This window comes from Athene noctua, chromosome 6 (genome assembly GCF_965140245.1).
Source record: "Athene noctua chromosome 6, bAthNoc1.hap1.1, whole genome shotgun sequence".
NCBI classification, from domain to species: domain Eukaryota; kingdom Metazoa; phylum Chordata; class Aves; order Strigiformes; family Strigidae; genus Athene; species Athene noctua.
In genome coordinates, this window is record NC_134042.1 from 41091091 (window position 1) to 41109860 (window position 18770).

The 18770-nt window shown below is 37.3% G+C and overlaps 1 protein-coding gene across 3 annotated transcripts in view; it reads left to right on the top strand.

Annotated features, from left to right (window-relative positions):
- The window catches only part of TRAF3 (TNF receptor associated factor 3), a 73163-nt gene that overhangs the window by 33712 nt on the left and 20681 nt on the right, over positions 1–18770 (top strand). For all 3 annotated transcript variants that reach the window (XM_074908692.1, XM_074908693.1, XM_074908694.1), the window contains 6 exons: positions 4366–4623; positions 7652–7703; positions 9937–10041; positions 10945–11112; positions 15706–15786; positions 18459–18533. In XM_074908692.1, coding sequence (XP_074764793.1) covers positions 4382–4623; positions 7652–7703; positions 9937–10041; positions 10945–11112; positions 15706–15786; positions 18459–18533 — 723 coding nt within the window. In that variant the 5' untranslated portion in view covers positions 4366–4381. The remainder of the gene's footprint in view (positions 1–4365; positions 4624–7651; positions 7704–9936; positions 10042–10944; positions 11113–15705; positions 15787–18458; positions 18534–18770) is intronic.

Genomic DNA, 18770 nt, shown 5'->3' on the forward strand with positions numbered 1-18770 from the left:
GTTTGCCCTTAGTGGTGAGAACAGCATCCCTGATTAAACAAGGAAAGAGCAAAATGCTTTTTGTTTGGTAACTCCCGTGCTTTCTAATTCTTGGGATATCTTTGACAGTAAATTCACTTTTGCTTCTAGTTTCTAATCCTCTGTACTCGGTTTGAGTTAAGTAACAACAAATTGCTCTAACCTTTATTACAGTATATACAGTGTGAAATATTAACTGAGGTCCAGCCTCAGGTATATGAGTACCACTTGTATTGAACAAGGGTAGTGTCAAAAATGGAGCTCAGGGAGACCTCACAGGCTGGAGCAAGCAGGGTCACCCATCTGATGACCAGAACAATCTCTGCTTCTGTTACTCTGCAGAAGTGTGAATATAAGTTTATGCTGGCTACAGGAGAGGTGGCTGAAAGAATGTAATCGACAGTGGACAGAACTGACCTTGGTGACCATGCTTATCTATCCTGAAAGGTGACTGTCCAAGATTTAACAGTTTTAAAAGACATCTGAAAGTCATATCCTTTCATTGTGATAATTTTTCCCAGGGGTACGAAACCGTAGCTTAAGAAATAGCTGGTGGTGAATTAGGAGTTAAGATTTAACTTGCTGAACAAAACCCAGAGATTTGACTTGATGGCAGCTTGCCATGCCTTTAGGAATCAGTAGCCTCCACCAGAATAAGCCTATCTTGAGTGTTCTAGCCAGACTCCTCTCTCTCCCTGCTTTCTGGAAGTGTGTTATCTTCACTGCTGTAAGTGCATAGTATCTTAGTGAGGTGTGACTTCAAAATTGCTTCTTGTTGGCAGCTTGAAACATGATTATGGGGATATAATCTGAGTCCTGCTGTTAAAGGTTCCTGAAAAGGAGAAGGAAGACATTGCAGATGACACCCTGAAGTGGTATGTAAACCATAATAGAAAGGTGTTTACAAAAGGGTGGCAGCTGAAATGTTTGTATTGCCTGGAATTGTGTTCGCCACTGATCCCATATACAGGTGTGAGAGTATGTAACTCATATGCCTGAGGCCATAGCTCATTCATACAGATTTGTGTGTGCAGTTTGATAAACATTACATCTCAGCATCCCTTTATTGAATGCAGCTCTTTCGTTGTAATAAGGTTTTGGTGTTCTTCTAAGCTCAGTTCTTTATTGTACTTTATTGCAGTACTTCATGAATGGCTTCCTATTTTTGCTGCATAAGAAAATGCTGGCAGTTCAGAGTATGGTGGAAGAAAACTCCTCACCAAGCTGGTTACTCTGGTGCTGCACTTGTTTAGCTTTTCTGGTCTGACATGCTTCTTCATAAAACAGAAATATATAAGCTGAGACACACAAATCTGACTGTTAGGCATATTGTATAGTAAATTTTATTTATCAGTGTGCTTTCTGGTTGTTTTCTGTGACAAGATATCCAATATATCAGTTCCAAAAGTGGAGTCCTATGGAGCCCTGTGCAGCTTATTTTGGTATGAAAGCTCTCTTGCCAGCTGACAGTTCAGCTCCTGAGCAGTTTCGTATCTCTATGAAACTCTCACCTGCTGCTCATTTGGCATTCAGTACTCTTTCTCGGTTAAATCTTGAATATTCTCTTTCTCACCCCTGCCTGCTCCTTATGACTAATTATTCAGTTTTCATGAAGAAATAGTGCTATTGGAGGACTTCACATATCTAATCATCTTTAGCTTCTTTTTCTGTGGAAGAAACTTAATGGAGAAACAGACATTCATTAGTTGTGTTGTATGACTTACAAGTTCAGGAACTCGGTGCTCTCTTGACTTGCCAAGTCTCCTGTCGGCATCTTTTAGTGGCTTTTCTGTGGGTGAGAATCAGTCCATGCCTTGTTTTATTCAGACATTTTAAGGAAAATCACATTCCCTGTGTTGTTCTTACCAGTCACCATGCTTGAGGTTGGCTTTCAACTTCAGGAGTTGACAGAATGTTAGAGATCTGGAATACAATTTTAAAAAATACCCCCAAACCAAATATTTGTATGGGAAAAAGAGGCATTAGTGTCTATCAACAAATTATAAATCAGAGAACTGAAAACGTTTACAGGTTCCTAAACTACAAGCTCCCAGTGAAGCTATTCCCACACTTGCGCTAAAGAAGCAAATCCACAGATAGTTAAGTTTTACCAGTCCAGATGCTTCTGGAGTTGCATATTTTTTCTGCTCTTGCTCATCTCCTTTTCTCTTAACAGCTGCAACGAAATGCCAGGTCCTAAGTTCGTGGCTGTGTTCCCCTTGTCCAGCCACAGATGTTCAGCAATGGAAGTCCTGCCTTGGGCAATCTCTAAAGCCAGACTACTTTCATCAACTGCTTTTCTCACTCATGGCACTTCTCTTAACCTCCTTGTCTCTCAGACTCTTGTTCTCAGCATCACATCTCATTTCTTGTGTGCTGGTTACGATCTTTTGAATTGCCTCTTCAGTGTCATCAGTATCTCTTTGTTTTCTTTTTTATGCTTGCTGTTGAAATTCTAGTTCAGGCTTTGCTTACTTCCCTGGTCTGAAATAATCTGAATTTCTTCATTAATGAGAGGTGCAAGTTACTTTCAGTTCAGCACTGATTTTTCTGTTTTTTCAGATATTGTTCTGCCAAGGCATTAGACTCTGCAGTCTTTGAAGAGTAGACAAGGAACAGGCATACATTAATTCACAGGCAGACATTAATTCAAATTATGGAGCAGAATTTATATTTCCCTTTCAGGTACTGTAGAAATTATTTTCTTTGGTTTCTGTTTGCTTTTGTTGTTAGTTTTTTTTTTTTTTTCCAGTGTTTTGAATAAGACCCAATCATAGGATTGATGTATGGAGTTATGAGGATGGTTTCCTTGGGGACTCTCTTTGTTTGGTGGAGATACAGAGAGGCTGTTTCCTGGGGCAAAAGGGAAATGAATTGGGAATTCTTCACTCAACACCTTTACCTTTGCTCAGCTGGTCTTGGTAAAGACATTAAATGGTAGCAGTGATGAGTTGCAATGATCATGTCCTTTGTTTCTAGAAATAACAGTTGGCATCAGGAATGAAGGAAATTTCCTTGTGTATTTAGTCTCCATGGAGAATTCTATACCAAAAGTATAGATGCAGAAATTATCTATGAGAAAATGCGTTTGATTACAATTACTTGTTTGGGGCTTATCGAGGGAAGATAAGAGATTACAAAAACCGTGTACAAGTAGGTTAGTGTGTTTGGGATGTGGGGCATTTGACTCTCTTCGTGGTATTGATGGCCATAGTTTTATAATTGAGAAGTGAAATGGGCCTTATTTCTTCATTTTGCTTCTTAAAGTTGAACTGTAACTGTAGCAATTGAGGCAACTGTAGAGCGATGGACTAGGTTTATATTTCAAGTGTCAGTTAACAGGGAGGGAGAATTGAAGTATGTCTTTCTCTTGTAAATAGCCAGAGGCATTTAAAGTCTCTTGTGTAAATAGGTGTTACATTTTCCCATTGTGCTTTCTCCTTCATGTACTGAGGCTTTTTAAGACCACTTATACTTGTTTGACTACAAGATAAGCAAGGAAATTATTGAAAACAGGTTTTAAACTTTAACCTGTGGTATTCTTCCTCTGTTGCTCTGCTAATGCTTTGCATGCTGACCTAGAAGCATCATAGTCCAATTACAGGTACTGTGATTCATTTTTCAACTGCATTAATTATTTTCTCAGCTGCCTGTCAGTTTTGCTCAGTCCTGGTGAATTAAAGTGGCCATGTTATATAGGCCTTTCTGCTCTGTCAGTTAGACTTTTATTATCTGTTCTCTTCACGTGGGGATGTATGATGTAAAGGTTCAAAAATGTTTAATAAGTAAAAACTTGTGTTCTAAAACAGACTTAAAGCAGCATGCCTTACACTTTGCTATTGCATGGGATAGATAGAAAAAGTTGGCAGTGCAGCTGCATAGACTCTGGATAGGATGCTGGTGGTTGTGTGCTTTTTACAGTAGCATCTGATTAGTACTGTGCACAGTACAGTACCAGTGGACCTTCTCCACCACACCCCTTGCTCCTTCTTCTAATGATACAACTTCAATATTAAGGACATTTTTGAGAGAGAGGGAGAAAGATAGGAAGAATGCAAGTTCTGTTCTGAGAGTGATGCTCATAATTAATTAACACTTCGCTTTCAGGAATAGGTTTTAATTTTTGACCCTCTAGAGCCTTTGAAAAATGTAGAATATCTTACAGATTTACTATGCTTAATATACTTAGGCAGATATGTGTTTATTATGATCACATGAAGCGTGGACATGCATTTGTTCTTAGTTCTTTCTGTTCTTACAAAGTCTTTCAGAGATGCTGTATTTGTTTTATCTAAATGGAAAAGGAAGTCTTAATTTCTCAGAAGTTTTCTCATTTTTGCTTCACAGAAACTTACCTTAGAGCATGGACACCAGTAAGAAGACAGAACCCCCTTTATCTGTAGAAATGGTACAACAAAGGGCCAATCCTGATCGCAGTCCTTCAGCATCGATTTATGTTCCAGAGCAAGGTGGCTACAAAGAGAAATTTGTAAATGCTGTGGAAGATAAGTATAAATGTGAAAAATGTCACCTCATCTTATGCAATCCTAAACAGACTGAATGTGGACACAGGTTCTGTGAGACCTGCATGAATGCCTTGCTAAGGTATGGGTTTTGTTGTGACACAACACATTGATACCTTTAAATCTTGGGATCTGTTGAAAATAGCATGAACACCATTTTAGAATACATTAAGCTAATGCCCTGGCTCGAAGCAGCCTTTCGCATGTTGCTTGCTTGATTATTTGTTATCCGTATCCTGGTGCAAACATTTGTGTTCTACTCTGGATCAGGGTGAGACAACCAAGCTTTCCATCAGTATTCTTGAAACAGTTGTTTAAGTGGTTTAATCCCATGTAGTGATGTGTTAAGTAAGAATTTAATTGCCTGTGGAGCATAGACTGAGTAGCTATTTCACATGACTGCTAACATGGCTAGTTTAGTGTAGAATAAAATACTTAGTAAATTGTGGCTGTGCGAGGAAGTGAGCTGACAGAGGCTCCTTAGAGTGATGTTACTGAACCTAGCTGTGAACGCATCCTTACAATTGAGTGGTGGGACCCTTGGATAAATGTAACTGCTTGTGGAGCTTCCTTTCCACTTAACCCTTCTAGCTTTATGTCCCGGGGCTTGTATGTTCTGTGGATTCCAGGAGGGTCAGGAAGGCTGGCTTCTCTATTACTGAGATAGTTGGGCCGGAGTGCAAAGTGGGTGAGTGACTATTACAGACATAAAATGAATGCTAAGAGATGCAATCTTTCCCAGTCTAGGTAAGAAGAAAAGTGTGATCATTCAAGGGGTATCTAGCTTTTAAGAAGTATCTGTGCATCAGTAAAAGTATATTTCTTTGCCTCTCAACTTTGATGCCTTGCTACTGATGGTATTCAGCAGTGGGATTTCAAAACTTGGTCTAATGTTTGGAGACTGTTCTGCAAGCTTTAATCTCCTGGGGTAACTAAGCAGTCAGTACTTCCATTTACTACTGGGAAAGCAGAGATACAGAAGAGAATGAGTTCGCTGGATGTTGCACACTGGACTACTAACAGAGAGTGGATTTGACTTTGGAAGGTCTTGGTGATCTCCTGTTTACTTTTTGTGACTGTGCTGACTTTAGGTGTTAGTTTATATTTCACTTGGAAGTACTGTAATCTCAGGTGGATATAAATCAAGACTACATACAGCATGGCAAAAGAGTTTGGAGAATATTACATTTACTCTGTCTCATGATAGAGTTAACCTCTGTAGTGGGTAAATACAAGGGCCTATAGCTCACTGATCCATTCCTGTAGGTTTTGTGCTATAGCACACACAACAACACAAAAACCCCACCAACTTTTCTTTCAGTACACATTTTCAGGTGAGGTGTAGTTTGCATTTAAGAAGTGCAGTTACTTCCCTCTGAATATATGTTTTTGGAAGACTCTTACATGGTTAATAACAGTGACTGCAGAAAAGCAAACACCTGCCATGCTTGGATGTGTGCAGATGGACACAGCAGATCCTTAACAATCTAAGCAGTAACAATTTTGGCATTGCTAGAATCTGGGCAGTTTTCCTTCCCTGCTGTGAGACATGCACATGTGCTTATTACAGTGCAGCTAGAATATGTGTAATTTTATCATCTTGACTTTCCAACCAGTCTGTTATTGAAAAGGACACATGGATAAGGATGTCTACCATACTGCTCTTTCATTTGAGTTGTTTCACTATATTTAAGGGCTTGTTGCAAAAAAATCCCTTTATAAAATTAAATTTACAGCTCCTTTTTTTGAGAAACAAAAAGTGTGCCATAAAAGTGGAAGCAAAATAACTTTACACTGTTTCTGTATTTGGCACAAAAATTTTTCATTCAGTGTTGATATGCTGCTGTGTGCATACACACTAATTATATGCTAGCAGCTTCTGTTCCAGTGTTATTTGGGGACAAAGAATTGGAAGTCAGTGTAGATAACACATTAAAGATGTCTGCTCAATATGCAGCAGTAGTTTAAAAGAGCAAGTGGGATGCTTGAGTGAATTCGGTAAGAGCGAGGAAAGCATGACATTGTATTAAACACTATATGACCTCAAGTAGATTAGTTGCCTTCTTTTTTGTTTTTTACACTAAAGAAAAATATTATATATATTGAAGCTGCAAGATAGTTAAGATGCTCAGAATATGATGAGACATAGAATAGTCAGTTCAAGGAGCAGGAGCCAGTGCATCTTACCCTTTGAAATAACCATGCTGATTATATAAGATAATCAAACTTACTCAGCCTTTTACATTGATTAGCACTGCTGCTGGCAGCCACAGCTTATGTCGCCTGTCAATGAGTTGCTTTCCAAAATAATTTACCTAACTTTTACCTGGTGCTTTTCATCCATAGGTGTTGGTGAGATCAGGGGAGGGAGATCAGTATGACTATCCCCATTTTACATGAGGAAAAGGAGCTAAGAAGTAATGAAGGGATTTATACTATGATACCTAGCAGGTCAGAGCCGGAAACAGCTGTAAGAACCCCGGTTTCCAACACTCCAGTTTCTATTCACAGACTGCTCTGCTCCTCAACAAGCCTGTTGTCTAAGAGATCACAAGTTTGGTAATTAGATTACCACGACAGCTACAGGGCAATAGATCAGATAAAGTGGGGAGCAAGGATCTCTAACAGTTGCTAAAATCAGAACAAACTTGAAGGAGATAGGCATAAATACTTTTTTACCCTAAAAGGATGAATAATTGACTGTCAGAGAAAGTGAAGTTTAATTAGGTGGTGTTTGAAAAAGGGCTGGATAATTGAAGAGACAATATTTTGCCTGTTTGCACAGATAGATTGAGAGGTGATGAAAATTGTGGGTCAGGCAGAGACTGTAAAATCAGGAATGAATTTTGTTGCCTTGAAGAAAACTACTGCGCAGTTAGCTGGAGGCATTGTGCTGGTCTTACTTCCTTGGGAATGCCAGATACTGCCCACTGAAAACTAAGTGATCAGATTTTTTGAAATAACATAATGTTATCTGATTATAATGAACTATATCCACTTTTAATGATTTTAGAATATACTGAATAATCATAACTAAGTGCCTCATAAATGGAAATTTTTGTACTAAAAAATTCAGATGAGTTAAAATAGTTTTTCTGTTTTCTCTCCAGTTCTTCTAGTCCAAAATGTACAGCGTGTCAAGAAAGCATAGTAAAAGATAAGGTATTGTTAAAACCATTTCTTATTCAAGGGTATTGAATTGTCTGGCTTACATAAGGTGTGTTATTGCTTTGTGGTAATTATTTCATAAGTCTAATAAGCTACCTGAGGAAGACAGTTTTGTTATAAAACCTGAACCATGTGTTTTATATAAGAAGACAGCTCATTTTTACTGTTAACCACATGGTAGAAAACAACATGTCAGCTTCATCCCTAATGGTCCAGCCAGGTGTCACATTTTGTTTTCATAGTTGTGAGCTGCAGCAACACATTGCAGTTATCCTCCCATCAGCCAAGAAGGTGATAAGAAATATTGCATCTCTTGTAGATGCAGAGATGTGACAGGTCTAGGCAAATCATACTCCTGATTTGACTCCAGACCTGTGTCTACTGTTTCAGTAATCGGTTTTTACAGTGTGTTGTTCTGTGAACCACACTGGAACCAGAACAGTGTGGAGTAACTGTAATAGATTCTTTTCATATGTATAAGGTATTTCACTGAGACGCTCTTCACTCTTTTTTTTTTTTTTTTTTTTTTTTTTTTCCCCAGGAAAACATTGTGTTGCCTTTGAAAGGTTGAGGGTAGAGAGAATTCTTTGTGATTTAGTACATGGTTTATGCAGTTTTTACATTAGATTTTTCTGAAGTGTTCAGTAAATTCTTTGTGTTAGTAGTCTTTCCTACCTAACTGAATACTTGTAATAGTAACTATTTCCAAAAAAGTTTAATCTTTCCTTGTCTTAGCTGAAAATAGTTCTCTGAACAGTGCTCAGTGTAATTAAGCTTTGACATGGATTGGCTCTCCAGGAGCTCAGACCAATAATCATGCCTACTTTATTTGTCCCTTTAACTCTTGACTTTTTATCTCCCTGTATATATAAGTATGTACATTTGATATGAAACTTCAAATAGGAGGAGGACAAGACATGCGGTGCATATTAAATACATGTTAGACTAACTGTGCAAGTCAGTGATTTTCCTGAAACTGGAAACCCCTCTCTTCCCATAGAATGCTGATGTCCAGAATCACTGAAGAGCTTTTGACAGTCTTGGAAAAACTGTTTAAAAATTGTCATCTTACCTTAACTTCAGTCAGCAAAACTGTGCCTAAAAACCCTGTGAATTATTTTGGGAAAAAATACTACAGTACTGACAATTGAATATTCAAATGAGATTTGATTCATTAAACTTCACGTATGCCTCTGAAAAGTACATTAAAATAAGTGACCTTTGTCAGATGAGATTGTATGAGAATGGTTGAGAATGGTTGCAGTGTTTCCTTCTTCACTGTTACTGGGGATAGATTGTGTAACTACAGTAACCCTGCAATGTACACAGTATCACAGAACTCTGTTTGTCAGAGGAGTAGTCATAGGTTGGGCTTGGTTCTTTGGCATTTCTTAATGGTCATGAAAGCAAATACAAAATAGCTAAAAGTTTTTTTCTCTTTGTTTTGAACTTCAGAAGGGTAGTAATGGACTTCAGTACTTATCTCCAGTTCCTGCCCTTAGCAATGGAGCTTCTTCAGAGTGCAGTTATGTTGTCTCTTTATCTTTTATGGGGTATCACCCATGAAAAGTGAAAGATCCAAACCTTGAGCTATTTCTGACTTCTTGCAGGTCTATTATAGACAAAAAATGCTGGAAAGGTTTATAAACATTGAAACGGAGATACAGTTAAAACTTGCTTATCTGTGAAACAATAAACCTCTAGTCTAAGACCTTAGAAAATGTCTTGTAATTATATATTATCACTGAAGTGCAAGTAGGGGTTCCAACTAACCAGTCTAGTCATTGTGGGACTGTCTTCCATGAAGTCCTTCCTCTGTGAACCACTGTGCTTTGTCTCTTTTTAATCTTATGGTATTGTGCCTAATATACTGGCTTCCCAAACAACATAGAGAGTTCTGGCTTATGCAGGCCTATTATTGTCAAGCAAGTAGCAAAAAATTTAGTCATTTTTTGTGCCTTTCCTTTTAATTGTATTTACAGTAAAAGTGAAACAATAGTAGAGCACGTGTCCAAATACTCTCTTTAACTGGGCTGCTTCATAGTGAAGGAATCTGTGATGCGCACATTCAAGAAAATTTGCATGGTAGCATTTTATATGGGGCACATGAAGCTAGAATTAAATGACACTGATGTAGCCAAATTGCATGGCTTCTACTTTCTTTGAACTTGCATAGTCTTGAATGGATTTAAATTCCTAAAATTGAATGATTTTTTTTTTTTTTTAGGTATTTAAAGATAACTGTTGCAGGAGAGAACTACTTGCCCTTCAAATATATTGCAGAAATGAAAACAGGGGCTGTAAAGAACAACTATCTTTGGGTCAGTTACTGGTAAGTAATCTAACATAGTCATAGACTTCCTTTTGAGTTAAAGAATGAGGAGAAATCTTGCAAATTGAAACCTTAGTCCGTTTCTTCACTTGCTCATATTAGTGGTTAGTCTGTTTCATAAATGTTGGAATAGAGCTAAACTGTTCTGAAACTCACTTCTTTGGTGAGCATTTAACGACTTGCAGTTAATAATGATGAGATTTGTGACATTAAAGCTCGGAAATGCAAATGCATGAAGCAATTGGGAACTGGAGGCTGAACCGAAATTGAGAAAAATCTTTGTGTACTTCACAAGTATGACAAATCTTAATTCCTTTTTGGTGTGTTTTTGTTCTCACCAGTCTTTATCCTCTCACGTAAGTGGTCATTTATGTGTGGAGTTAATCCTTTGGCTTCCCCAGACTTGTACAAAATAACCTGTAGCTTTACTTCGTGAAGGTGTTACATAGCAGTAATCCAGTAATTTAACAGTTGTAAGGTATGGCTACACAGTAGTTTGCAGCAGGATGTGTTAGGTACTTGCTTTGAATGAACAAGTATGGGTACTTAAAAAACTTAAAGCAGCATCTGTGTTTCTATGGAATAATAACCCTGAAAAAGAATGCTTACCGATTGTGTAAATAGCCTGCACCGAATTTTGGACTGTTAGAATGCTTTTAGTATAAAAGTAGGTTGTGTACATCTGTCTATAGTACAGTTAAATCTGCTGTCTAGGTAAAGGGAATGTAAGGTCAGTAATGTATTCCTGAGTAGATTTTTTAGTGTTTGCTCTTGCACAGTATAGTGCATAAAACAACTTTGCTTACTTTGGTTCTGAAGCTGCTTAATGTGGGATGTCTTCAAATGATAGAAGACATGCACAAAACTTAGTTGGCTTGACTATTTTTTCTTTTAATCTTTCAGATGCATTTGAAAACTGATTGTCAGTTTGAAGAACTCTCATGTCCTCGTGCTGATTGCAAAGAAAAAATACTGAGAAAAGATTTGCCAGATCATGTAGAGAAGACCTGTAAATACCGGGAGACAACCTGTAAATACTGTAAAAGCCAAGTCCCAATGATTATGTTGCAGGTGCAGTATTTTCTTGTGTATATAGAACAAGATTCCATACATTAATGTGGAATAATAACTCTTGTTCTTCTGTGGAACTGCCAATAGAGCTTTGGCCTCTCAGCCAGAATTAACAAGTCAGAAAAGAAAACAGGCTAACTTTCAAAACACCTTTTGGTTTTTTTTCTGCAAAAATATCAGTTACTTTGACTGGGAAACACTTATCTTTTTCTGCTGTTTAGATACTGCATTTTAGAAAAATTCAGATCCACTGCATAACATTGATACTAAAGTGATTTTTGCTTTGCTTTTTTATTTTTCTTAAATTGATATAATAAATGCAACTACCATGATAACAATTAAATATTGTGCTGGAACAACATAAGCATAGCAATTGACTGAAGAAATAATATCGTTCTATATAATCCTTCTTGGTTACTGTGTGATCTGTTATCAGAGGAAAGGAGGAAATAATGTAAAAACAAATTGTCTTGGCATAACCAGCAATGGTACATGACAGGCCTCTACAGAGTTACTGCTGGTTTTGGCATATGAGTAGGTTGTCTGATAAGCAGTGTGTTGTGAGTGAGAAGTACAGAGCAGAGGTTGCGAAAGTCATACTGATTTTACACATAGAATTATAACGTGTCTGTGTTTGTATTATTTCTCATTGAACTGTATTATACTAAATCGCTGGTGTAACATTTTTTTTAAAATTCTGTTTACGTGGTTTCCATAGTCTGACAGTCTTGGATTTCAGATCTTAGTATAGTAGGAGTGGTGAGAATTTCATTTTCATTTGTGTTCATATGTATTGTTTATTAGGTGAAGTCTCACAATGATGACAAGCATTTTTTGGTCAGAGATGTTGTTACAAAAAGACATAGGTAGAATCTCACCAAGTTTTGGTTTAGATCTGGCTTTCAGTTACTTGAGAGTATACTAGCGAGGGCTGGTACTTTAATAATTGTGCATTACCTAGCATAAGGTGGCTGAGAGATGAAATTAACCCAGAGAAAATGAAGTTTACACTGTGTTTATTCTTGCACATTCTGATTTAGAGTTGAAACTGTTTAGTTAGATTTTGGGTGCTGTTCTCCCAGAATTTTCTTTAGGCTGGTAATTGATGTGAGGCAGAGAGTGATATTAAAAAATGTGTTGTCTTAACATCCAAAATCAGTGAATATTAAATGCCTTTTTGTACAATCTGGATTTCCATATCTAAGCAACATGCTCATAAGTTCCTTGTAGTCAGTTTCTTTTTATAGGAGCAATGTAGCTAAATTTCTGAGAGTCTGAAATCATCCTTAGGCTTTGAAGAACATTGAACTCTGTTTTAGTTTAAGAGCTTTCTCTTTTATCAGATGTTGATGGATATAACATTTATGAACTCTTTGAAGTAGCAATAGCTTTCAAGATACTCAGAAGCTGGGACAAATTTTAGTCTACCAGATTTTTAATTCACAGCAAAACCTATTTTAGACATTCATGTTGGAAACAAGAATAGCATATTACTCTGAAGTACAGAAGAGTGTCTGTAAATAAAGTAATTGTTCTCCAAAATCTCAAGTGTTCCTTAAGAGTTAATAAGTTTAAGAGTTTATTGAGAGCACCAAAGTAGTTTGTTAAAATGTAGTTTTATGTTGAGATGTCACTATTTTGATTGTATTAACGTTGGTACCACTGTTCACCTCTCCTTAAAAGTTCTAAAAAATCCTGTATTTGTAAATCAGAACATTTCCAAGCAGTGTTACATGTTCTCATGTTATCATTGGCTTATGTTTCAGTACATAGCAAAAGGACAGCTTTGCTTCCATACTGCTTTAAGGGTGCAGAAAGCTCTGCAACTAGATTAGTTTAGACTACTATTTTAAATTTTTTTTGCTAGATCTTTAAAAGTTCAGTGATTATAGAAATGCAGATGGTCCTATTTATTGTGGCCTGCTAAAATGTTATCTCATCAGAAGCTTAATTAGACTGTACATTTGAATGAAAGGCTCTTTTTGACTCTTATTTGAGTTTTGGCACCCAGAGCTTGAGTTCATCTCTAGCTTCTGTAGCCTAAAATTTTCTCTAAGGCAATAATGACTGAAGCAGGCCTCAGTGACATGAACTGAAAATGGAGATAGAGGGAGCATACCGAGAAAAAAGGTATGCAAATGGAAACAAAAATAATTTTACCGGAGTATGTATGGTTCATGTCTTCATAGAATCCCATGACCTGTGGGGTAGGAAATCCCCGTTGTTGGAGGCAGACTCTTTAGTTAATAGTTAGTACACATTTTTTTTAGATTGCATTTGTTGTGCCTGCACTGTCACTATGTGAGTTAATTTATTTTCTTTTGTTTAAACAGTCTAAAAAGTTGGGGGGTTTTTGTCACAAGGCTACCTTTTCCATCTTATAACTTCTGCCAGATAAAGATGGTACATTTTTAAAACAGAAGTTAGCAGCTTGAAATGCTTCTGAATTATTATCTTTTTCTCTGGATAGTCCACAAAACTACTTGCAAGTGCCTCTCCTATGATGTTGATGCTTGGGCAGTAGTTATATGATGCAGATCTGGAAGGACAGCACTATTTATGGCCTAGGCTTTTCACTGCCACCCTGGCTGCAAAAAGGCTGTCCCAGGCAGACTGCCACAGCAATTTGGACTCTGCTCAGTGGTCTGAAATACAACAAAGCTGACTGGGACGGCCACTGGGGAAGACGTGAGACACTGTTATCTTTCTTCCTTGTCACTGCTCTGGAACATGTTTCTAATGTGGCACTGACTTCTCTTGGGAGCCATATCAATATCCTGCCTTCCCCCCATCTGTGCCAGGTGCCTTGTGTGTGGTGTCACCCATGTTTTATGCCACTTTTGGTTTTGTGTACTTGACTTTGTGAATTTAACTGATGGGTAGGAAGAGGATTCTGCCACTGGAATGGAATTACTCTGGTATATCCTGAAGTCACTGGAAAGACTCCCTTTGGTTTCAGTGGGTGGGCTGTGGCACATGGAGTGAGGAGGACAACTGAAGAGAGGGCTGAGGAGGAGTTGCACATTGCCTTTTTATCATGAACCAAGAGCCAGTGTCATATCCTTTGCCAGGTAGTTTGGGTAGGTTAGAGAAGAGAGTAAGGGTATTACAATTAGGGAATGAATGTTAGGAGTATTATTTTTCTAGTTGTTGATAAACCATTAAAGAAGTTTGTAGGTCTCTCAAGGGTGTGTAGTGGTGTGTGATGTCTCTTCAACATGATTACAGATGTCTTCAGAATGAGGGAGGCTCAGTTCCTGAGTCTGAGCAGAAATGGTCCTCCAGGCCATTGCTTATCAGAAGGGTACTGCAGTCACCCTGACAGAGGTTACTCTGAGGAGAGGCGGTGTCAGTGTGTTAGCATTGCTCCTGGTTGGGTATCCATGTCCTGCTGGGGAGGGACTGGAGCTAGCTCCTCACCTGTATATTTTGGGAAGCTGTCCCAGCTCTCTGCCTAAGGAGCAGCTTAGGCTTCCTTGCTTCTGTTGCTGTGACTGTCTACATGTGCTACACCAAGTGAACTCGTGCAAGTAGGAAGCATGGCAGGGTAGACTTGCTTCAGAGCAGCATACCGATGAGCTGTTTTTAAAAGTGAGGAGGTATACATGTTCAAATATTGGCAGATTTATGACAGAGTTCTGAACCAAGGCCTTTCACATCTGGGAGCTTGGGTCTTCCTTTACATCTTGGGTTTGTTTCAAAAAATAGACATCATTACTGTGCAAAAAGGGCATGCTATTTGTTCTTCCTTTTTGAACAGGTTTATAAATCTAGACCTTTTTTTCCTTTGCTTTGTTTCATTTCTGGTACTTAAGAAGTGTGTTTCAAGTTGAATGGGACATGTCACTTGACATGAAATTAATTTTTTTTTTTTCCACATTTTTCATTTTGTTGAGAAAAACTGAGAAGAAATATAAATTCCATTAGTTTGGGTCTAATTTTCTTCCTTACCTATAGTGATATGGTTTGACAGCTATATTGTAGTCTGTTAGATCTAGGTTCAGATCAAAATGCTTGCCCAGCATTGTGATAGAATTTCAACATTTCTTTGAACTTTGGGTGTATAACAGCGAGACTTAGTATCAAATGCTGGGGAATCATAATTAGAAAATAATTGGAAGGGAGGTAGGAATTCCATGCATAGGAAAGAGAGATTCCTTGAACGTGGGCAATGTACGCTTCTGAAGAGCTTTTCCATGCACTCTATCCCCTTACTAAAAAGGACATTTGCAGTGGTTCTGATCACTCTTAAAGATGCACATTTTTGTGAATAATTCTTGTGAAGAACATTTTCCTTTTATTATTGTTTCATTGCTCTAAGTAAACAGAATAAAATGGGAAACAAATAAATTTACTCTGTGTGGGAAAACACAAGAAAACCCTTATTTTTGCCTCACAATATCGACACATCTATCTAAAGTGTAAACTGATGTTTGAGCAGTTGTAGTTCTGTAACTCTGCACAATTGGGATAAACATTGAAAAAAAAATATTGTGTTTTTTTTTTTAATTATTGTAGGATGCTGTTCTTTGCAGGTAAGTCTCATTTCAGAGTAAGAGTTGATTTGTGGTTTGTTTGCTTTTTCCTTTTTAGAAACATGAAGATACAGACTGCCCGTGTGTCATGGTTTCATGTCCTCATAAATGTAGTGTTAAAACACTCATGAGGAGCGAGGTAAGAAGTCATGCCCAGTGTTGTGCTGAAAAATTAAATGATTTTTTCATAAGATCTCGCAAGAATTTTGCCAGAAGCCATTTTCTTATTAAAATGTGAGATCTAAAGAAAAGCTTTTTCTACCACACAGTTAAGTGTGATAACGCTCAAATATTTTTAATGATTTCTTGAAAAACTATTTAAAAATAAATAATTTCGTAGTTTTGTGTCATTATTATACTTGGCTTGCCCAAGATTATTAGCGCATGTCTTTCCTGCTTTCATTTTTACTAGCTCTCCCCCTGCCCTTCCCCCATTTGAAGAATCTGTGTAGCACAAAAGAGCAGCATCTTGGGGTAGTTAGCTTACATTAAAATGAAAAGGAGTTAAAATTTTAGTGCACATTAACAAGAGTTAAAGACTAGAAAAATCATAGAAATGTGTAGAATCATTCAATTGAAAAACTGAAATTATTAAATCTGGGAAAAAGTAGTAACTGATATTTAAAGGATTAGTGTAAGGTACAGGGTAATAGCACGACATTCCAACAGCCAGATGCAACAGTGCATTAAAACTTCTCTTAATGTATAAAAGCTTGCAATAATATATAGACCAGATTAAACAAAAAAATAAAACCTTTCTTGTTTGAACAGATTCATGTTCTTGTACATTAAAAGATCTAAGTAGCATCTGTCAAAGTTGATGTGCGTATTTTTTCCTAAAAATATAACTTGCCAAGTATGGGGAAGAGCTTATTTAAGTCTTCAGCACTCCATAAGCCTCACTTAAGGAAAGTAAAGTTTTTGATCTGAGGATAAGGTTTTTTTCTCTTCTCACGGATACTTACTTCCTGAGTTGAATTTGTACTATTTTTCAGTTACAGTTGTAAATTATCAATCATGTCATAGCGCACAAGGTACATAAGACACCTGCCAAACACAGGGGCAGTCTTTTCCCCCAGGATAATGAAATGTAAAATATGCGAGACACTGTACCTATTAAGAGAAATTGAGCTGCTAAGAAAAGAGAATATATGTATACTGAGCTAATTCTATCAGTGCTTACTTCTGAGTTTAGACCCTGATTCTGGAGCATTTAGGCGTATTCTGAAATCTTGACTTCAGCAGTTACTTTGAGCAGAGGTATATCTGAGTGCTAATAAGAATTGACCCATTGAAGCTTGGGTTGTTACACATATAGTCAGAATTAGGTTCAGAAAGCATTGGTCATCTTGCCCTGCATCATCTGTTGCTGTATGTTGCTTAATTTTTTTTCTAATACTGTGAAAATGTATATATTACTTAGCTGCATGGTTAGGGACGAGTCTAATGCAAAAAATGGGAAAATGCCTGCCTAACAGTTTGAGAAAATTCTGTAGTGTACAAGTGAATATCTTACTGTAGAATAAAAGGCAATTTTTCATGTTTAATTCATAACTCTTTGGCAGACTCTAGTTTTGAGAAGTTGAAAATGTGGCATTCTTGTAAAGCCTGTTAAACCACATGTCTCTTTCTTATTTGGTCTTATTTTTTTTTCTGAACCACTTGTCTTTTGAAACTGTATTGTGAATTTCTACGGATAGTGTGTAGAACATAATAGGTATCTGTCAGAGATGAGTGACCGCTTACATCTCGGTACCAGATTTTAAAGACTGTCCTATCTGTCCCAGAGCTACACATTCAAAGCAGCATTGGTTCACCACTTCTTTCCATGGAGGTGGATGAGCTGAGTCAAGTGGGGCTTATGGTGTGGGAATTCCAAGTGGCACTGAAATCCAAAAGAGTGATGCCAACTGAGGAGCTAGGCTCTGGCTCCTGTCTGCGTTGTGGGAAATACAAACTGCAGATCCTGTTTTTGAAGAGAGAGTGTTTGTTGCACTACCATTTCCAAAAATGGCTCTTTGCTCCAGCTTTTAGGCAGTTTGCATCCAGCTGCTGCCCTCAGTGCTGCAATGGCTGCTGTCTGTATATACGTATATGCTTCTGTGAATTGGTTTATTTTTAAATGAAAAGTGGTCTGTGCTCTTAATAATCCAAGATATTGGAATAAATCTCAATCTGTGAAAAATGCAGGCATTTTACTACTCAGTTTTAATCCTGTGTACTGCATTTTTTTAAAGTTACTTAACTGTACCTATTCTAAAACTCTTTGTCTGTTTCATGCAGTACTTGTTTAAGTCTTTTTTTGTGTAATTTAACCATAAAATTTAGGCATGGAGAATTGCATGTTATGTTTTGAAAAATTGGTTCCTCATGAAATTAGGATTAGAAAAAAATGTACTTTACTACAGTGAAACTGATCTTAAGACTTACTCGGAACACCAGTAAAAATCTCTTGTTGAGCAATGATTAGTCATTCACTAAAGTCAAATGAAATCATATAAATAATTGTAGAGTGTGTTCTCTTTTTTTTTTTTTTTTTTAAATTGGGTTGCCTATTGAAATAGTCTTTAGTAGAAGTTTCACTGTATATTAAATGTATCACACTGTATACTGTATTGGCATGTGTGTGTGGTTTACATATGTGTATATATAGTATTCGCACTTTAGGTCAGACTGGAGAAAATATACACACGTGTATTGTATGTTCTGCAAATGGCACACGATACAAACCTAATAACCTGTGCCCTTTATGTTGTGAGCATTATCATGCAAACGTCTTTTGCCAAAACTCACATTTTTTTCCTATTGCAGTTGAATGCACATTTGTCAGAATGTATTAATGCCCCAAGTACCTGTAGTTTTAAGCGTTATGGCTGCACTTTTCAGGTCAGTATATAACAATTATACTTCCCAATTGATGAAAGTCTGCAAATAGAACCTAACTCTTTGACGTGAAAGTTCTGGACTTCTCTAGTCTCGGTTAAGAAAAAGTCATCCAGTTGCACCAAGTGATTATGCAGCAGATGTTTGGTTTTGCATTTTAAAAATAAACAGTATAACAAGCCCACACATTCCTGCAGTGGTTTGGGAGTTCAGTTATTAGGTACATCTTGTTGAAATAGG